Raw genomic sequence first — 22,195 nt, 5'->3', positions numbered from 1 at the left:
AAAGTGTTCCCAAGCCCATGTTGTAACATCCTTTATACAGCCATGTTTTACAAAGCGGCAATCCTCACCATATTCTTGCTTGTGAGCAGCTGAGCCTTTTTAGGATGCCACCTGTTACCAACTAAGCTGTTTACCTGTGAAATGTACCAAACAGGTGTTTTTGAGCATTCCACTACCCCCACATCCTCTTCCACCTTCCAGTCTTTTGTAGCCCCGTCCCATCATATTTGAAACACGCTGCCAAAATCAAGTTCAGAATAAGCATATATTTACATAACTGATGTTCAAACATGAAGTTGATACGGCTACCTTGAACATATTGTCTTTGTACTCTTGTCAACTGAGTATGTGTAAGAAAAGATTACCATATTATTTAAATTTTACATAGCGTCCCAAATTTTACACTCCTCAGTTGTATTGGCATGTTTATAGCCATGCTTTGTGTGACGAATTAGTAGAAATAGTACATTTAATATGCCTACTGTTTTTAATATAGTTTTCGGTCACAAATTGGAGCATGTTATGGTACAGTAGGTATGGCACTGTATGCAACAAAGAGGATTCTATTAGAAAGCGCATTACTAAATTGAATTATGTAGAGCAGATTATTTTATTATTAGATTATTAATAGTGAAATAGTAGCTTGATACTAATGCCCTCTAACTCAGTTTATTTGCTCTGTAGTGGAGCTCTAATGGCCAGCCAGACTTTGTTTTTGTATGTGTAACAATGTATATTCATGTACACACAAAGGCTTTTTTCAGAGCCTGTATATACGTCTGTTTGCCTACTATATGTGCGTGTATGGTGACTGTTGGACTTGGGGGGGATCCCGTTTACTGTGGTGGATAGTCAGAGTAACAGGATTAGAGGCTACACCAATAGTAAAACAGCTCAGCGGCGCAAAATCAGTCTGTGCCAGGCTGGTTTAGTGTGGACCAGAGTGGTCACAAGGAGTGGGGGGAGGTTAATCATACACAGACACTGGAGAAGACTGAAGCGTTGTCAAAACTCTCGCCACATCTGGATGGATAGTTTGGCAGCCTCTTCACCAGCCGAAGAAGGAATGCTTTTTCTCATCAGCTCTTGTTTAACAATTGTTTGTTTTTAATTATTTTTGTGTGAAAGCATGCAGATTTTGCATGGGATTTTAGCAACAAATGTTCCTGTCCACGTGAGATTAGTGTCAAGACTGTCATTTTGGAGTAAATCTGTGCAAGCTTGGCAGTGTGATTTGAAACCCTGAAAGCTCTCCAAAAAATCAAGCAAATGGGACTGGCTACTTCAGTCATGGAAGTGGGTAAGTGGAAGGCATTTTGCCCTCTTGGAGCACTGACGTTTTGGCGGAGAGCTGAATGGATGTTGTGATGTGGGGTTTGTTTTGTGAAGCAGCGTGCTCCAGGGGGTGTTGCGGAGTGTATTTATGTAGGTTACACAGACCTCAGAGTCAAAAGAAGATCTTATCAGTGTCCATGCTTTTAAAAAAGTGTGAGCACACCCTCTGTATCTGTTCTAACAAACTGTTAAAATCAGATACAGTAGTGAAGGGGAAGTGAAAGAGAAAATGAGAGGTTTGGGGCAGGAAATGATTTTGTTGAGAGTGTGTTTTTGTATGTCAGTTAAGTTTAGTGTGTGTCCTTTTATCCTTCCCAGTGAATAGGCTGTGTTGTCAGAGCCCCTACCCCCTTCCTTGTGTATTGTCACTCACGCCGATTGGGTTACGCCATTGCACCAGCTCCCCCATTCCTCCCGACACACACACCCACATACACACAGCCTTCAGACAGTCCCCTCTCTCTAAACCATACTGCAGCAATCATTAGCTAACCACTCTCTAATTCTCTGGTAAGTATTGCTTTCAATTCCATATACTTCGGTTAATGGAGCTGGTAAAGGGCTTTCAATTTGAATCAACATTTTATCCATGTGACATCCACTTACCTTGCACTTGCTTTACTTCCTTTGGCTCTTTTAGGAATTACTTGCTCAGTTGGTCATTAGAATTCGTCAGAAGCACAGTACCTTATAAATGGGTTGTTATTTTAAGTGTTTCCACAGTTATTTAAAGTCAGTCACACTTACCTCATAGCCAGTACTTTTAAGTGTGTTGAATGCCCCATATATCCAGGGTGTCATTAATCTTTAATATTGTGTCTGCTCTCCATTTGAATCTTTGTACGTAGTAACTCTAATAGAAAATATCAATGTTGATTCTATAAAGCCAAGGTTTTCATATGTTTATTGTAAGCCAACAAAAACAAATCCTGCAGCATTAGTTTGATCTTTACATGAATGGAATTAAACTCATTCATGAAAAATTTCGGAAGTTTTTAGGTGCTTCCCAGAAAAGTCTTGTGACTTACGGTGACATCATTGGAGGATGTGATAGCATTCACACCTATTATGTATGTGAGATACAGGAAGTTTAGTCAGTTCATCATGATTTCAAGAGCAAGTAGCAAATAAGAGGTACTGTTCTGTCTGTTTAACATGTTCATACTTTTTTGAGTTGAGATAGTTAGTTTATCAAAATATGAACTGGTTAGATAGAAGTTTAATCCTTCCTAAGCCTTCTTTGCGTGGTATTATTTTCTCAGTTACAGCATCACTCAAAATGTTTGCTCTCAAGATCTTAATTTTTGCACTCTGTTTAAATCCATGTTGTAAATCTTCTCAAACATGCAGAGCAGCTCATGCTGGCAACTACAGGCCTCGTTTCAGAGTCAAATCCACAGAGATTCTTTTATATTTAAGTTTAGTTTACAACACTGAATTGGAAAATAAGTTTTCAAATTCAGAGATTCTGTTTCTGGGAGATACTGCTTTGTCTTGATAAACATATTTATAGAATGTATTATTCATTAGACACGTACTCACTATTTTTATTTTTTTTTTAACAAGTAATTGTATTCTGCAGAGTCAGTTTCTATATCTTCTTATTGCCAGTTGCCATATGTCCCTACATTTGCTCTCCAAAATGAAGCAGATGGCCCCTCTAATTTCTGAAAGCATCATTTATCATATTCAGATCCCACAGAGGCTCTGTCTGTTAATATGAGTTGATGAGAAAATAAACGCTCCATATTGTGAGTGCCCCAAAGCAGGTTTTTAAAGGCTATACAAGAACTTCTTGTCCTGCGTGACTTACATGACGTGTGTGTTTGGGTGTCTGCCTATATATGTGCCTGTATATATGTATGTCTCTGTTGTATTTGTGCTTCATTGGGCTGCATCCTTCCCTAGAAGGAGACAGTAATACTGTTGAAAGCTGAAACATGCTTGCTGCTTGCTTGCTGGACCATGATTGGATCGGTCCATTTTGGGCCACGCTTGACCTTTCACTCTTTGACTTTTGATAATGATTCCCCCTAATCATCTCCCACTGTCACATTGTAGCATTGGGATGTCAGGTTATTTAACTAATAAATGCTCAAGATCTAGACAGAAGCATTGACAGACAACTGACTTGTTTAGGGGAGATATATGGTGGGCTGCAACTAATTATTATGTCCATTGTCGATTAATCTGCTGATTATTTATATGATTAATCAATTAATCATTTAGTTCATAAAATGTGCTGGTGCATTAGGTGACATTGTCCAGTTGCTTCTCTGGTCCAACCAACAATCCAAAACCAAAGACTCTATTTTTGATTTACCATAAAAAATAACAAAGAAAAGCAGCAAATCCTTTTTTCACTTAAAAAATGACACAGCAATTAACTAACTTAACTGCTTTTGATTGGCTAATTGATTAATGGACTAATTGTTACAGCTCTATTATACTGTTTAGCTATATAAGTCATACAGATATGTTATACATAATCTGTTTCAACTCAGTCTAAATTTAAGTCAGTAAAATTAGTAACATCTTTACGTTTTTCATACTCAGACAGCAAAGAGGCACGTCGAGGGGAGAAAGCCAAAGAGGACGGCCTGCATGCGTCCTCCGCCCATGATTCCAGTTACTTTGAGATTCCTACCAAGGAGGGTCACATGGCCAATAACGGCATCCATGAGATTCCCACAAAGGACACAGAGGGCACCGCCGCCCACACTGCTGCAGGTGCTGTACATATTTGATTTATTGTACTTTCTTGTAAATACAAGTCACTGGGTGTATATTTTTTCTCCTTCAGAGTTTAAAAAGAATTTAGGTTTATGGTGTCTGTGTTATCAAATAATACTACTAGATTAATTTGTGCCATTAGTCATTCATATTTACATTACAATGACGCCTTTTTGAGAAATGTGTCCTTTATGGCACTAAGAGGAACACCTTACAATACAAAACAGGGAAGTGACCCCTGTTTGTTCAGCACAAACAGCAACAGTCATTCTCCAACAGAAATCATCAGCTGATTTGATCATACTAAGATGTACCATATATCAAAATGTTCATTGTGCCAGTAAGTCACAGTTTTACAGTCATTTTTTCGTCACCCAGCAGAACTTTTATTTGTACTCAATGACTTACACTGACTGACACAACTGCAACTTCTGCTCTACAGCTCAAGGTCACGCTTCCTTCACTATAGAGTTTGACAACACTTCTCCTGGGAAAGTCACCATTAAAGACCATGTGTCAAAGTTCACACCTGACCACCACAGATCTCGCTCCAAGAAGAGTGGAGGAGGAAGCGGAGGAGCGGGAGGAAGGGACTTAAGCACTCTGCAAGCTGCTATGATGGCATCAGAGAGCAAGGTGGCCGATTGGCTAGCCCAGAATGACCCCACTCTGGTGCGCAGCGAGTCGACAGAGGACGACAGCAAGAGCATCAAGAGTGATGTGCCGGTCCATCTCAAAAGGCTAAAAGGTGAAGGTCCTGTTACATTTCTACTTGCTGTAGCTTTATTTGGTTCTCGTCATCTTCCTTTCTTTCTAATACAGAAGATTTTAATTTGCACACTGAAATAATATCCCCTTGTGAGTTATCAATTAGTTTTTCCTGAATTATCATCATACTACTACTGTTATACCTTAATTTTTGATTTTACACAGTCTCAAATGTCCATGTCTCTGCATATATATTGTGTGAAAACTGGGTTTGTTCTTTGTTAGGTAGAGAAGTTGCTGGCTGTGGTAACCATGCCAGGGGATTAGCAGCTATCAGACAGAAACATTTAAACCCCTATCCACATCCAATGACAAGGCTTAGCACAGCCCTCATTGAGTTTCACTTTTTCACCATTTGCAGTCATTACCAAGTGAGCAGCACATACTCATATACTACTTCATGGCAGTTAAGAACATAAGATGTGGCTTTTGGTTTCTTTTCTGTTGAATTGTCAGTGTCGACATGTAAAACGTATTTGTTTACCTCTGTGGGCTTGTTGCTATGTATCCATGGGGTAAGGTTTGAGATTGCCATGACTGTAAATTGCATGCTTCTGTGTGTGTCTTTGTTCCTTTTACCTGCAAGCAGCCAACTGCTAAGTGGGTTCCTGCTACACAGAGATTTTGTGAAAATGGGCCTGACCAGGCAGTGCTAGTGGCGCAAGTAAAGAGAGTTTTAGTATGAAGCTAAGCTAGGCTATGGTAGACTGCATGCTGGTCATAGAGTTAATTAAATGGAGGTCAATTTATGATGTTGTTGACATGTGTGGGGGAGGGACGAGCAGATAGGAGCTGATGAAAATGGAAATCTTGAATGCAGAAGTTTAAAGCAGGGGAAGCTAATTCATTAGACAGGGTTAGTACTACATGCATGTCAACTGGCTGATGGAGTGGTTCACCTGATGGATGATTATGTTGCTAACTGACTGTCTGACTGACTTTGGGACTGCTTGAGTCTGTGGGGTTTCTAATTGTGACTGATTGATGCTTAATGAGCTGGCCCTTGGTATTTCCTCTTAATAAGAGAGAGAGCTGAATGGACTGTGGTTGGCTGTGATGTGAGTTTAAGGAGGAAAAGCAAGAATACCCACAGATGAAAGAGAAAAGAAAGATGGGATGAATAGGTTGTGAGAGGACAAAGAGGGATGGATAGAGGGCAGGTGGACAGGTGGATAGGAGGCGGTCTATTGATGCCGGCTGTGTCAGTGTGAGCTGTGGAAAAAACAGGTACACTGGAGAGACAGGAGAGTGGATCAGGAAGGCGGGAGAGCCTCACTGTAATGCTTAATGCAGCATTTCTAGCAGTAACAGCAAAGATGATTGGACAAAGAAAGGCAGGAAGGAGAGAGAGAGGCTTGTTGCCTGGACTGCAGTGAACGTAGAAAGGGAGGCGGCAAATGAGGAGAGAGCGAGTTTTGGCAGATAGTTGTTATAGTAACAGCGATGCAAATGATGGGAGGGAAAGAGAGAATACAGTCATTTACAAATAGCAAAAACTAGCAGTGATCTCTTTGTGTCTGTGTGTGAGAATGCTGCGGGAGCATGTGTGAGAGACGAATTTCATCGCTGATTCAGGCCGCGTGTGCAGCATGTGCCGCTCACATGTGGATTTGTGGGGCAGAAATCCGTCGTGTGTGTGTTTGCTGCATGTGTGTATTTGAGACATGCTCAGCACTGATCTGCAGACAAGCAGTGCAGCGTGTGTGAGAAGAGGCGTGTGAGATGTGCTTCGGGTGTGTCATAGAGGTACGAGGCAGAGAGAGAGGCAGAGGTTTAGCGAGGAGGCAACTGAGCCAAAGCGTTTGATTTGTAAACATCAAGGTGAGTCTTTCTCTTCTTTCTGTAAGGAGAGAAATAGATGATAAATGTTTATACTGTCTGGTAATTCTTTCATTGTTGGGTTTATTATTGTAACATCTACAGATCTGTGCATTCTAATAAGTGTAAGGCTTTAAATATGTGACTAGAAATGATATTGGGGTTGCAAGTATTTTTCTGTTTTTCATTCATGATCAGTATTTCACACACAATCGATATCATTTGGAGCAATTGTAAAAGGGTTGAAGTACAATTTTGTGTGTGCATATTGTACTGTGGTGTAAGCTTAAATGCAGTAAAATATTCCACGTATGTTTGTTTGCAAATTTGCTTGTCTGTTTCTGCAGCTGTGCATGTATGTAAGTAAGTTCACCCTCGTGCCGGGTGCTCAGTTGTGTGCATGTGTGTGTGCATGTGTGTGTGTGTGGCCGGTGGTGGAGGCAGAGGCCAGCTCTAGTGTGAGTCATGGCGGGGCGAGCGGGGCAAAGCGCTGGACTCTCACAGATAGCTCTGTTCTTCTCTGGCCCTGCCAACGGCTTCTTTGTCTGGGACTGGTAGCATGAAAGACGTGTCTCTCTCTGTCCGCTTATCTGCTGATCTGCTCAAGCTACTGTAACACTCAGATGCTTTCCTCCCTCATTCCATTAATACTGTTTTTTTTATTCTTTGCTTTATGCCATGCATTATTAAATTTGCTAAAGTGATAAAAGAAAGGACAGACAGAGGAGGTGGATGATGGAATGTGATAAATGACTTGCAGACTCAGAAATATGCTCAAGGCTACAGAGCCATTATGATAACCCAACATGGAAACAGAACTAGATCAAATTAATATTGGAGTTCAATAAGGTTTTGGAGCTTGAGGGAGATTGATTAGAAATAAAGAAAGCAGCTGAGCTTGAGCAGTCGTGGCATTTAGTTCCTAGTGATGGTCAAGCTTTAAAAGAATGGGATCCTACAATTCTGATTATGCAGCTCCACCCCCACATTTGTAACGTAGGCCTTCTGTCATAAATATGAAGATTCCAGAGCTGAAGTGAGATAATGACATCACTGCAACATCTTCAGAGCCAAGCAGTAATAACCATGATGAGTTAAAGGAGCCTCATGAATAAAATGACTGGAGTGCACAAATAGAATACCTCTATTGATATTGATAATGTGATATACTGATACGTGGTCTTTATTTGGACAAATGTTTAATTTTCTTGACAGAATTTTCTTAATTCAGAAAAATACATATGGTTGTGAATGATGACAGAATGATAATGAGAATTTTAATTGTGCTATGAATATGAAACACACAGGATGTCTGTCAGCGTAAAAGATACATTTTTTCAGCTTTTCCAACTGTAAATTTGTCTTAAAACTAATCAAGCATAAGCCTGAAAGTACTAATTATAAATACTAACTCTCTAACTCTCTTATCGTGTAACAGAAGCCGTCAGTATGGGCAGATTTATTGTGATTTTCACTGTTTTATATACTTTTTCTGAGCCAAGGTGAAGGCCATGTTGGTTTGATGTAAATTGTGGTTTCATGAAAAAAAATTAAATGATATTTAAAAAGTTTCATAGGATCAGACTAATTCAAAGTCACTATGTCCGGAGAGTTGATCTAACAAACTGCTGTAGTCCACTCAGCCATGCAACCAGCATTTTGTCCTCTTGTCTCTTAAAGGGCAGTCCACTTCTAGTGCTTGATTTAGCTCTTGCACACTGCGGCTATTGTAAAAACAGCTTTGAACATCACAGTATGGTTTTAAATGAATGTCATTTTCAACATCTGAAGTCGCGCTGTATGGGATGGGAAGAGATTAATCCATTTAACTAATCAGCTCATGAACAGGAACAGATGTAGACTCTAGATTGTGAAGTGATGCTATTGCATGATTTATTTTTATACCATAGTTTCTTTATGAACATTTATTAGTTAAGAGAAAGCACGAGATCCAAACCTGTGCCATGATTTATGAAAGCATGTGAAAGTAGTGTTTTCCAGTCATCCATAAAAACAGCCACATGATGTGTCCCCCCCTCCTCGCTCTGACACCTGACTGTCATCTCGTTAACTGACAGGCGGATTGTCTGAGTAGCTGTCAGCTCTTGTGGCAATATACTACATCCTGAGCCTCCTTCAGTCAAGAATTCCCACTCTCTCTCTGTTTGGCTTTTTCTTTTATCCCACCTAATCCACTTTCTCTCCTTTCCCATCCACCCTCCTATTTTCCTTCTTCCCACTTCAGCCTTCCCAGCTTCCTTTCACCTCCCCTCCTCCTCCTCCTCCTCCTCCTCCTCCTCCTCCTCCTCCTCCATCCCTGAAGCCCTTTCTGTCTCCACTGCACTCTTATCCAAACTCATACTCTGCTTCCCCCTCGATGTCCTCCTCCTCCCCTCCCCCTCACCACTCTCTCTCACTGCCAGTAGGCAGGGCCAGTAACTGTGTGGGTGGCATGTCTGGATTAGTATGGCACACTGTCTGCCTTCGTATACTGAGAGGACATGCTGATTCGCCCCAGACTGATCAAAATGTAGAAACAGCAGTAATATGGTAGGTAAACCAGGCATTGTGATAGTTAGATGACTGTACTCAGGCCACAGGCGAAGGTTTCTGGTTCTTTTAGGCCGTAAAGGTTAGCAGACATTTGTTTCTTGTTGTGGTATCCACAATGGATGTGCTTTCAGGAAGATGTGGTTATGTGCTGTGGTCTGAGTGGGACTTTTTTTCATCTTCTTCTTCTCTGAACAACAACATATATTGTTTTACTGCACAATACTGCTGTTTTGTTTCTTTATGGATGCACAACAGCAACAAACAGCTGTAAACTGAAATATTTGACTGTGAATTATAATATTTTTACATTGTCACATGGAATATTGTTCATATTTTTCATATTGATGTGTCGTGACAGGCAGCAAACATGAGGATGGCACCCAGAGTGACTCAGAGAATGGACTGGGCCTGCGTTTCGCGAACCGCCGCCACGCCCTCGAGGAGCGCCTAAAAGCAGCACACGGCCACTTGGGAGGAGCGGGAGGGACAGGAGGAGGCAACGTAACGGTGAGCGGGAACAGAGCAACCGGCTCTCGCACGGCCTTTATGATTGAGTTCTACGACGAAGAAAACCCACGCAAGCGCCGGTCATATTCTTTTTCCCAGACTGCACCCTTACTAGGAACAGGAGCTGGCGGGGAAGGACTGTGTCCGCAGCCTCCCTCTCACCCCAAGGTGTTCAGCATTTCCACCTCTGCTGCCTCAGATTCAGGTAATAAAACTTCAACATTGATTTGTAGAAGTTGCAGTAAATCTGTTAACCAGGGCCTGTTGTCATTCATTCATTAAAATCAGTCACTGTGGGACATGTCTCTGTACCGTGATCCTTTGTGAAAGCATGTTACGTGTTATGTGCATTTGTATGTTTTTGTGATAGATGTATTTATACTTTGTTACCTCTAGGTAAGGTCCAAGCTCCAATACCAGCTACAGTGACTGTAGGTGCCCCTACCGCTGCCCGCGTCCTTCTCAAGCAGAGATCAGAGGACCCAAGTATCGGTCGCAGCTCAGCCAGTACCGGACTGGCGACAGGTAGTCCCACCACCCCCAGCGAGGACGCCTCGGTCGTGGGGAGAGGAGTGGGAAATGCTGGAGGAGATGCAGAGGATGACCACAGCGATAAAGGGACCTACACTATTGAACTGGAGAACAGGAACCCAGAGGAAGAGGAGGCCAGACGTATGATAGACAAGGTAGGAGTGTGAACCTCGACCATCACAATAAGTTGTCTTGACCTCATCGTCTTAATTCTGGCATGAGGAGATGCAACAGTATCCCATGAAAATTATTGGATTTAATATTCTCTTTTAAATTGCTATTTGCAGTGTAGATAATACATTACTTGGGAGAAACTTTTTCCTCTCTTTTAATGGTTTGTTTAAAAAATGCTAGATTTTTATAATGAATTTATGCCATTATTGCCCCCACAGATTGTGATGAAAGAAGCAATTTGCTGACCATGCTAGAATCCGCTCTGCTTGATAATACACCAAATCCCATTCCATTTGAGGCTCATTCCCAGACAGCAACACACACACACTGTTTTTTGTTGCTATGTTACTGTTGTACTGTTGTCATGATATGGATGTAAGACTGTTTACTAATGCAGCACGAATATAATTGCATGTTGCGATTATTCTGTTGTATTGCTGTAAGTTGTGTAGATAATTGACTAAGTAGACTGTAATCTGCATGGAGACTTTGGAGAAAAAACAAAGGTTCTCTGATGATAGGTTAAATAAGTTCAAATAGATCAGATAGCTCAGATTACACTAATCACTCCAGAAAATTTATGAAAATAAAACTCTCCTTGGTGCACTCTTTCCTTATTTGTGTCTGTAAAAGTAGCAAGTGGAAAGAGCATCATTCAAACGTACTCTGCAGTAATTCTAAAGAGAAAGCACAAACAGTCCAGAGCAAGGTTAATTGTCTCTTTATTACCTGCTTCGTTAGCACTTTCAGAGTTAGCACGTCCTTTGAGACAGATTTGTGCTGTTGTCACTGAAACAAAGTTATCGACTTTCAGTTGCCTTGCCTGACCACCACTCCATCCTGTCAGTCCCATTGGTAAACCTAATGCTTCTGTAATAGCCTGAGGAGACTTGCTCCATCAAGCACTGCCCTGTTTTACGAAATGTTGCTCCGGGGAGGTTAAAAAACCACCATCAGTTTCTGACTGCCGCCCCTGTCCTTTTGCTCAGCACTCTCTCATTGTTGACTGAAAAGGGGCAAAGCAATACACTTACAGAGAGATGGCTTAATGTTAGTTTCAGGGTGAGACTCGGGCTAAAAATAAAGGAATTGCTAGGATTTCTTTCATTATAAGTAAAGTCAAATTTAGAGGAAGGACTTCCTTTAAATAAGTACAAATAGCAGAAAGTTTACTGGAGTTTATAATTGCTAGCTTCAGGATTCAGAAGTTGCAACTGGAGGCATATCTACTCATTTTTGGGAAGCCAAGTTGTCAATTAAGGTTGTTACATACTGTAGACATAATTTAAACTTTACTAAATTACATCTTAAAGAGTGACATTTCCCTTCAAGTGTTGTATACAGGTGTTAGAAGGAGCAGTGATATAATTAGTGGGGTGTATTTCTAGGCAGTGTTAGTCTGCATTACATTCAAAACTGGAAGTGTTGTTATGCTAATTCCTGTAATTAGCTGACACACTAATTGGCACACTGCTCACAGTCTGTCCGCTCTCGCTCTCTCCCCCTTTTGTAAATAGTGTGTATGTGTGTGTGTAGTTGTGTATCTGTGTGTGATTTCTGTTTGTTGCCATGGTGCTCATCTATCAAGAGCAGATCGTTGCTTTACTTGAACAGCATCTACTTCTGTCGGTTCAGTTCACCTTTATTCATCAAGAGAACAGTTGAATAATATTATTATTGTTATATTTTCATTAAAAGGTTTGCTGCCTGGAGACTGAATTAAATTAAATTCATTCAATTAATGTATCATAAAGGCATGTAACCCACTGACACTGTTGTTCTTTGCTGTTATATTATAAAAATGTATACAATTTAATGATAAGAAAAAAAGTTTGCTGCAGCACATATGTCTGTAGGATGCATACAGTGCTAAAAGACTACTGGAAAGTATAACAATAATACATACAGTACATAATGCCATAACATGTCTATCTTTTACCATATTTTTAGCTTTTGTCCTACTTTTTTAAACATTTGTAGGTGTTTGGTGTGCAGCAGAGCCAGAACTCCTCTATTCTATCAGACCTGAAAGAAGGAAAAGGAAAAGAGACTGGAGAGTCAGAGAAAGAGGTAGAAAACTATACTTGAACAGCTTATTTGTCTTTCTTTTGTTATGTTTTTGCTGTTCTGGATTCTGCTTTTAATTTTTGGAGTTTACTTTTGGTTCTCCCTGGTTGTTTCTCTCTTTATCTGTCTTTCTTCCTAAATCTCTCCTCATATGTTCACCAATACAAAAGTGTACATACACCCATATCGTTGTGATTAATTCATTTTCAATTAGGTAAATTCCAATGTAAAAAATTACCTCTGACTCACAGTTACTTATGTGCTCTCAGTCTAGCGTAGTATAACAGAATGTTTATGCGGCAGACGGAGAATCATGGCTGAGTTTCATGATGTGAGTCACAGTCACTCCCATGGCTTGACTGCTCTACTCCCGTAGCCTGCTCATGGGAGGAGGCTAGTCCTCCCTGACCTAGATCATGCCAAGATGAGGAGAGACACGTTCAGCCCTCCAGGCCATTTCATCAGAGGGAGGGGACAGTGTGTATGAGCATTGACAGCCTTTGTATCATGTCTTTTATGTCGTATAGATACAGATATATATCTTTATCTCAGTAAAATGAGGAGCTGCTGTTCAGATTTTCTTAAAACTTTCTTGAATGGTGACGCTGGTGATGGTGGATCAGATTCGGCAACATCAAATAAGTAATTATAATATTGAAAAAATACAAATAAAAGTATATCCATTCATTGCCACAAACAAAATGATGTCCATCATGTTTTAAATTTCAGATGAACACATGAATGCTAATCTTGCTAATGATTTGCTCTGTATATTTTGTGCCACTTTGAGCCACCACCAATTGACTAAACTGCTCTTTTTTTCCCTCTCTCGTCAACCCACCCCCCTCTTGTCTCCCCTCAGGCTCTTCCTGGTGACTCGAGCTGGGTCTCTCAGTGGGCCAGTATAGCTGCCAACCACACCAGGACAGACCCAGAGGGCTCAGGAGCAGAAACAGCCACCTTCCTGCACAAAGAGAGAGGTACATATTTATTTGATTGTAAAGAATGGATATGCCTGAATTAAATGTTGTGTGCTGGAGTATATTTGCCAAAACTTACAAGCATGTACAGTAAAAAGTAGCACTCAAATTTACTTTAAATTAATGTCAGAATTGTCTTGAATCTCAGTTAAGTGAGTGTGTCATTTTTCTTGAAGCTGATGCCTTTGAGTCCAGTGCATCCCTCAGCAGAGGGGAATCCTCCTCCAGTCTGACGGACCGCAAACGCAGGACGCTCCCCCAGCTCCCAGTAGATGACCCCCGGGTAAAATCCAGCACCAAAGCTCTGGGACTGAGATCCGAGATTGGGGAGAAACAAGACACTGAACCCCCAGAAAAAGAGAACAAGGGAGACGGGGAGTCCCCAACTCCCACTGGAGACGTGGAGATGACCAGTCGACGGAAACAAAGCTCCACATCTTCTCCCTCCAAGGCTCCTGTCCGGACATCTGGCAGCACTGAGCGGAGGAAGAGGTCAGAGGAGAGGAAAGGAGGCGGAGGAGGAGGAGCAGGAGCAGGAACAGGAGCAGGAGCAGGAGCAGGAACGGGAACAGGAGAAGGAGAGAAGTCTGGAAAACCACTAGTGCGCCAGGGCAGCTTCACAATTGAGAAGCCTAGTGCTAATGTCCCTGCAGAGCTCATCCCACGTATCAACAGAGGCAGCAATGGGCGGGAACGCAGTGACTCCGTGGGCAGCATGGACACTGCTACCCTCCTGAAGGACACTGAAGCTGTTATGGCTTTCCTGGAGGCCAAACTAAGAGATGAAAACAAACTAGACCAGAAAAGCAGTAAAACTGGAGTCACCACTCATGGTTCAGGTTCTGGCTACCCCGCTCGGACTGACTCCATCTCTCCTGAGTCTGATGTGGACACAGCCAGCACAACCAGTCATGTGACTGGAGAGAAGAAAGCTGGTGGCGAACAAAAACGACGTTCCTTCAGCAGTATGCACCGCGAGAAGAGCAACATGAGCACAGCTTCCAAGACCAGCCTTACCAATGCAAGCGCACGTGAACGCTTGGAGAGGAAGTCTAAAACAAGAACTGTGGAGGTTTCAAGCCGGACTGATACACGCCGCTCTGTTCAGCCTTCTGCCTCCTCCAGAGCACGCCAGCCGTCTCTGGATCTCACTGATGATGACCAGACTTCTTCCTTCCCCATCTCTGACATCCTGTCCTCAGACCAGGAGACCTACTCTGGACCTTTGGGGCACTCCAAACTTAAATCCACCACTGCTGGATCCTCCAAGAGCAGCAGGACTCTACAGGCAGCCACAGCCTCCTCCCTGAACAAGCAGGCCGCGCTGCCTCAGCCGCGACCCACGAGAGCCTCCCTTCTCCGCCGCGCCCGCTTGGGGGATACGTCTGACACGGATCTAGCTGATGCAGACAGGGTGTCTGTCGCTTCTGAGGTGTCCACCACCAGCTCCACTTCTAAACCACCATCTGGTCGGAAGGGACTGTCACGACTGGACATGCTGGCTCAGCCACGTAGGACCCGCCTGGGCTCCATCTCGGCCCGCAGTGACTCAGAGTGTACGGTGACACGGAGCTCCACCTCTTCACCCCGCCTGTCAGCTGAGACTGCTCTGCGTCTAGGCTTGCGAGCATCAACACCGACCGAGAACAGGCTGACACCCAGGATGAGGGCCAACAGCGTTTCCAAACTGAACGAGACCAAGACTAAGACAACTACAGCTGGATACTGCTCGCCCACAGGTGAGACTCACTTCTACTTCTGGTTTATTCTGATTATTTCACATATTGTAGGAACAGTCGGAAGAGGGAAAATTAAAGTTGTTGCTAATTGTATTATATCTGTTATTATTTCTGATAGCATGTGGTATAAGGGTTGATTATAAAAAGTCTGCACCATTTTACACCTCATCATGTGTCGGTGTCTAAACATTTGTCTGTAAACATTTCCACTGTGTTGTGACAAACTTATGCATTGGTTGTCATCGTCCAGAGAGCTCTCAGCCCGAACCTGAGGGCGGTGATGCAGAGGAAGAGCTGATGGGTACTGTACCAGAACTGTAGAGCCTTGATTAGACAGAGTGTGTGTGTGTGTGTGTGTGTGTGTGTGTGTGTGTGTGTGTGTGTGTGTGTGTGTGTGTGTGTGTGTGTGTGCATGCGTGTGTGTGTGTGTTTGGTGTGTCAGACCTGGGTCACATCAAAAGAAGCTGCCACCAAGCTCAAGATTTCTAGTCCTTAGTAAAAGAAAATACAAACTTTGTAACAAAATCATACATTTGTTTTGAATACTTTGAGATTCAGATGTGAATCTCAATGTGTAGTACTAGTACATGTATGTTATGTAAATGTTGAATTATGATGACCCAGTTCTAGCATATCTTGCCGTGTTAACTCTGTGTCTCCTCCCTGACATTCATGACATAATGCTATGATGAAGACCCAAGTGCTCTATTCACACTCTTACTTCTTTCAAAACAAATAACAACACTGGATGGAAATGGTTTTGCAACACTGCCCCACCTAGTGGAGATTTTATCCACAACACTTCCACTTGGTCCCATCTTACCCTTGAGAGACTGGTAGAGCATGGTGTTGTCTCATCATGGTGCAGCTACATTAGTGCAGCTGTTGTGTGACCATTGTAAAGCAGCTTAACACATCCCTGGCTCTGTCGAGGTTTATGTACCTTGTTGGGTGCTTTTGTTGGCTGCCTCAAGTAGAATTTTTCTAGAGTTTCTCTGCCGTGTCTGTTGTTTTCACTTGGGTTTTATTGTTGCCAAAACATTCATGTCGTCGTCCAATAACAATAACTGAACTAAGATACAAAAAATTGAGTGCTTCGCTTCAACAGTCTTTCTAATTCACAGCCACCCATTTTTTATTTTAGTTCAAGGATAGTACATTGCAGAGAATAACTGTATTTGAATCTTAACTTCATCTCTGTTCAATTATGTATCTCTGCATTTGTTAAGGTCAGTAATCAAAATATGTATTTCAAACCGACAAAGAATACACATCCACTTGCAGAATTTAATTTTCCTTGATTTCCGATGAAAGCAGGATTGGCTGGGGGCTGCCTCATTAACAAAGCTACTCATGTCAACAAGTTTATTTATTAACTTAAAGAATAACAAGTGTTGTAATTGAAATTGTAGTATTTACTAAATATTGCTTTTCCATTACCTTCACAGTGTCCAGTAGCAGCAGATGGAGACGTCTGCCACCAGAGTACGGCTCAACCTCAGAGGAAGAGTTTGGCTCCAACCGAAATTCTCCAAAGCATGGAGGACGCTCCCACGTTCGGCCTCATCACCTCGTCCCACACCGCAGCTCAAGACTCAGCACCACTGCGAGCCCAGGCTCCAGCGTGGTGACGGGTCCAGGCGGAGTGGGAGTCAAACACCGCATGAAAGAGCAAGAGGAGTACATCAGGGACTGGACGGCACACAGCGAGGAGATAGCCAGGTATTGATCAGTACAAGATTTACCTATTAAGAAACTATTAAGTTAATATAAGAATGAAATCTTTCACAAATCTATGTAATGTTTTAACATGATATTGAGTTAAATAAGAGCTGTCCTTTATTGCTTGACTTCTATGTGATGTGTATGTGATCACAGGTTATTGTGTATGCATGTTGCATGTTGTCATATCTATCCTAAAGAACTCCTCCATCTGTCTGATGGTTAACAGGTTATTCCCATGTGTGCGTAGGATCAGCCAGGACCTGGCTAAGGACTTGGCCATCTTGGCCCGTGAGATCCACGATGTGGCCGGTGAGATCGACTCAGTCAGTTCATCTGGCACTGCACCCAGCACCACCGTCAGCACCGCCGCCACCACCCCGGGATCAGCCATTGACACCCGGGAAGAGGTAGGCCCTGCACGTCCCACCCAGCCGGATATACAGGAGAGCATGAGAAAGGTGCCCGTTTTTCTTCTTCTATCACTGACTTACTGCGTGTGCTTCCATTGCACCTTCGCCATCCCTCATGTGTTGCTTTGATAAAAATGGCTGCCTCTCTGTTGCCTTATAGCATTCATCTGTTGTGAGAGGTATTCATTAAAACACGCCCATCTGCTGTACTTTAACTCCCTCTTTTTTCTTTTTTTTAATTAGAGGATTAACTTATTTTAACAGCATAGCATTAAAATGTAACTTTCAATTAAAGCTTTAGAGCTGCTAGCTCGCTAATTCCTTCATTTCTCACAAATCTTTTAAAACTGCAATATCACGAGAGAGAACTATATTAAAGTTTTAGACTTTTATTTCCCTCTTCTCTGCCTTCTCCATCTATCTTTCTCCAGTTGGTGGATCGGGTGTTTGATGAGAGCCTCAACTTTAGGAAAATCCCTCCTGTGATTTCAGCCACTAAAGCACCAGAGATCAATGGTAAGCCGGTTGAGCTCCGCCCCCGAGCTCCTGACACTCTGGAACCCCGAGCCCTGAGGAGACGCACGTGGAACCGAGAGGATGTGAGAACACAGAATACATGACAACAATACGTACCAGTCATTCACCTCCAGGTTGTCAATTCAAACTTGTTTTCTTTTCCTCTGTGTGTTCAGGCGGTGTTGGACAGCCTGCTGCTCAATTCAGTTTCTCAGCTGTCAACCAAGATCAGAAATTCTGTTGACAGAACAGCAGGAAAAATCAGGTACTAGTTTTTGTCTTTGTACTCATACTAATTTTTCTATTTGCAAATCCGCTGTGAATGAACATGCACCCTGTAATACGTTCTTCTTCTAGGATATTGTTTAAGGATAAGGACAGAAACTGGGATGAAATTGAGAATAAAATGCGATCTGAGAGTGATGTACCTCTTCTGAAAACTTCCAACAAGGTACAGAAACCTGTCTGTCTTTAAAAACAGTATTGAATGACAAGGAAAGTGAAGAATTATTGAGGGCTAATTGTTTTGTTGTATTTTCTCCTCCTCTCTTCAGGAGATCTCCTCAATTCTGCTTGAACTGAAGAGAGTTGAGAAGCAGCTTCAAGGTAAAAGACCCTACACATTGTTGGCTTGTTATTAGCTGTATGGTCATGGCTCAGTTATCATAATGCTAGCTAATATCAGTCATAACCAGCAGTGTCTTATTAATGTTTTTCACCACACAAACACTGCAACCCAATGCTCCCAAGTGCAATGTCTGCCTTTCTCTGCCTGACATTAACATTATACGGACACTGTTGTGCTGTGTGGATCTGGATCTGATTTAACCCCAACCCTGTAAATATACACTGACTTAGCACACAGCCTTCTACACATTCATTCTCTCCCTGTTCCTGTCCCAGTGATCAATGTGATGGTAGACCCAGATGGGACTCTGGATGCCCTGGCCAGCCTTGGTCTGACCAGCCCCACCACCCCTACCAGGCCCCAAACCGCCAAAACAACTTCCCCCTCAGCCACCAGCCCCGGGTCTGCACCCCAAGCCAAAGAATCACTGCCGGAGATCCTCCCTGGGCCTGGAGGATCAACCGCCAGGGTTCAGACTTCCTCTGCCAGCACAGGGGAGACCGCACGAGAGCCCAGCATGGGTCTGGGGTTAACAGGGGTCGGAGGACTGCCCTTCAACCGCATACGGCCGAGCGGAGAGGAGGCCATTGCACAGAAGTGAACAGAAAGTTCCCTGAAATCAGTGTTATGTGAAATAAATGAGTCTGGATGCAGGTGTAGAAACATTTAACCAGTTTTTCTCATAGGACAGTTCCACTGATTATACCAGTGGAAGATTTTGGTTATAATATGAACATTTAGCTCAAGTGTTACCAGACCTGGCCGGAAATGAAGTGCTTCAACTGAGCTTTAGACTCCTCAGCTGATGCATCATGGATAAACCTTCAGAACAGACACTCACCCATGATTGATTTGGACAGTCATATTATCAACTTTTCAACTGGCCGACCAGACTTCCTGATGGACTGGAGGCTACGTGGCTGCTCTCTCAGTGGTTGTACAGCCTCCGCTCTCCTCCAGCCTGCTCCTCTTGCCTTTCTCCATGTGTGTGGACCCTTCCTACACTAAGGACATGCCTTAAAACACATCCTCAATAGTAGCAGCCCCTGTCCCCTCTATTAATATACAACTTTTGAGACTTTAATAAAGTACTTTCAGACCAACAGAATGCATTGTAAAATAACACTTGCAAAATATGTTCTATTTACACTATGATGAAATGCAGCACATTGCAATGATTTATTAGCTCTTATTCAGTGTAAGAAAGATTTCAGCAGCCTTAAGTAACCACCCCGACGAACCACTCAGTCATACAAACATGCTTCATGCCTGAAACTGTTCACAAACCAAACAGAATTGCAGATGTTTTAGATATTTCATAACCGTCCATTGATGCATCTCTCAAACTGTTGGAAGGATTTGTAGTGCCTCCCCATCTCTGTGTTTCTCCTTCCCCCATTATGTTTTCCTCTCTCCTTCCCTTCCCTTCTCTTCGAGTAGTCGGAAAAATTGTTTGTCCCTTCAGTAGCATGTACAGGACAGAGCAGAGAGCTTTCTTCCTGCTAATCGATGTCTGTGTTGATCTTACTAATATCGAATGGTAGTTTTACACAGTAAACAGTAACAGCCTTTGGGAAACCAATGATCGTTTTCACTCAAAATTCTCACTTACCAAAGTTAACAAGTTCATTGATCGTTTCATTTTCAAGCAGGTGTGCCATCTTGAAATTCATCTGTTGAATCTATATTTCAAAAATGGCAGTTCATCTCATCATATTTCTCACCTTCTCTGAATGTCAAATCATTTTTCTGTCAACAAATAAAAGATTGCAAAAGCTTATTTATTATAATGAAATGCTAGTTTAATCATTGCTGCCATATGCTTTTAGTCTCTGTGACAGTGCCCTTAGCTTTTCGCAGTACATCCACTGAAGTGTCCTATGATTTCCAATTGGCTTTTTTCTACTTTTTCCAGTCACGAGTGGTGTGACTTTTTTTAAACATAGCAATGATGAGCAAAGAAAAAATCTGTGTAAACTAAATATTTTATAATATTTAGATACTGGCATTGTAGATATTGTAAACCTTTACTTTTTAATGCTTGAGTCACCTCACAATGAATTTCATTTTCTTTGTCTGTCATACAAAGTACACAGAAAACCTGAACATGGAAAACTGCTGGAATTTGGTTTAATTTCTGGCTGTGGTTGATAATTTTTTCTATAAGCTCCCCATCTATTTTTGGAATTGTGCGCATAATGCAGCTTCAAATCAGTGTGTAAACAGATAGATGCATTGTTCCACCAGCGGGGGAAGTTCCAACGTACTGATGCTGTAACATTGCAGAGACAGTATAGTTAAACCTCTTTCTCATTGACTTGCTGCTTTTCTACTTACTTTAATGGGAAGAACCATTTTCTGAATCTCTCTTCAGCTTATAGTCTGTGTTCTAGAGTAAGTAAGGCAGTATATTAGTGCTTAGATACTCTTGCAGTAGTGACTTTAGGTACCAGAATATGTGTTCCATTTCCTTCTCTCTATACTGTACTGTACAATGTTTTTCAATGCCTCAAAGTGCCCATTTTGACTCTAGAAGGGCATTGATCAAAACAAAAGAAAAAGATGTAGTTGTCTCAAAAGAATTCTCTTATTTTGCACATCGGATTGTGGTGTTTTTTTTCATACAGAAGTAGTGAAGAAGCAGTGAAAGGCTGCATCAGATGTCAAATGGTTTGACAACGAATGATATCATTTTGGATGATATCACAAGTGACTGCCTTGATTCTCTGGAACTATTCTGTCTGTACAAACAAAGCCTCTAATCTTGTTTTTGTTTTGTTTTTTTCTTTCTCCCATTTTATTAAAAAAGAAAGAAATTAGGGGACTGTGAATGCTAGGTACATGTTTATTTTTGAAATTCTACATGTGTCATCTGATCAGTGTTCTTTGTCATTTTTGTAAAGATAAAACACCATTTTATTTATTTTTTTTGTTTAATATTTTGTGGATGTTTCATGCATTTTATATTTGTTGGACTACCTGCATTGTTTCTTACTGTTAATAAAAGAGAGCCATTCACTTGTTTCTCTGTTTTGATTGAACAATTTTTATAGGATCCTACTTTTGAAAAATGTAACTTCGTTCCTGTTCACACTCAGGTAATGTCACCAAATACTGACTGACAAAGAACCATCGGCAGGCATTTTAGGAGCATTCCAGCTTAACTCTCCTTCATGTTGCATTGCACTCGGGGATAGACACTTCTCGAATAGCAGGATGGTGGCGAGTGGAGGAAAGAACTGGTAACGATAGTTGTTCTAAAACTTTCCTTTGAGTAAACTGTGTACACAAACAATGTTTTCAATGTTCGAGTTCATGTGTAGACACCCTGGTGATACTACAAGCAAAGTTTCATGTTGTGTCGAGCCTTCTTAGCGTTTTAAAAATTGCAATTTTGATGCTATTGTAAAAGCGCTCGTAGTACTCCCATAAAAATGATTTTGACCCAAGAAAGAAAATATGGTAAATCTTAAAAGTGCCGCTTCCGTCGTAATTTTGCTTTTACACTAAAGTTTGACTCGGGTACATTCACAAAAAAGCCTAGGTTGCATTTTGGCGAGAGTTTCACTTTAATTATCACATGGTCAGGGATGACAACCCTCACTGATCTAGAACAATAACATGGGACCAACAGCAGCAGTTCTGGCAAGTCTTCGACTTAAATGCTTTCAGTCTGATTAAAGGACTTTTTGATAAAAGACAAACAAGAAG

At 41.9% G+C, this 22,195-nt stretch overlaps 1 protein-coding gene across 8 annotated transcripts in view; it reads left to right on the top strand.

The window, feature by feature from the left end:
* Positions 1-21,508, top strand: part of cep170aa (centrosomal protein 170Aa) — a 41,611-nt gene extending 20,103 nt beyond the window's left edge. Inside the window, exons 9-24 of one of the 8 annotated variants that reach the window (XM_037123702.1) lie at positions 3,892-4,065; positions 4,511-4,816; positions 9,566-9,714; positions 9,814-9,919; positions 10,111-10,400; positions 12,400-12,489; positions 13,349-13,466; positions 13,643-15,205; positions 15,456-15,506; positions 16,654-16,927; positions 17,157-17,388; positions 17,772-17,939; positions 18,033-18,121; positions 18,214-18,307; positions 18,411-18,462; positions 18,760-21,508. In XM_037123702.1, coding sequence (XP_036979597.1) covers positions 3,892-4,065; positions 4,511-4,816; positions 9,566-9,714; positions 9,814-9,919; positions 10,111-10,400; positions 12,400-12,489; positions 13,349-13,466; positions 13,643-15,205; positions 15,456-15,506; positions 16,654-16,927; positions 17,157-17,388; positions 17,772-17,939; positions 18,033-18,121; positions 18,214-18,307; positions 18,411-18,462; positions 18,760-19,085 — 4,082 coding nt within the window. In that variant the 3' untranslated portion in view covers positions 19,086-21,508. Of the gene's footprint in view, positions 1-3,891; positions 4,066-4,510; positions 4,817-9,565; positions 9,920-10,110; positions 10,401-12,399; positions 12,490-13,348; positions 13,467-13,642; positions 15,206-15,455; positions 15,507-16,653; positions 16,928-17,156; positions 17,389-17,771; positions 17,940-18,032; positions 18,122-18,213; positions 18,308-18,410; positions 18,463-18,759 lie in introns of all 8 variants that reach the window. The other 7 variants (XM_037123698.1, XM_037123696.1, XM_037123700.1 and 4 more) reach the window with 7 other exon arrangements.
* Positions 21,509-22,195: the final 687 nt, after the last annotated feature.

Source organism: Acanthopagrus latus, chromosome 15 (assembly GCF_904848185.1).
Source record: "Acanthopagrus latus isolate v.2019 chromosome 15, fAcaLat1.1, whole genome shotgun sequence".
Taxonomy (NCBI): domain Eukaryota; kingdom Metazoa; phylum Chordata; class Actinopteri; order Spariformes; family Sparidae; genus Acanthopagrus; species Acanthopagrus latus.
This window is presented reverse-complemented; position numbering and strand designations above follow the sequence as displayed.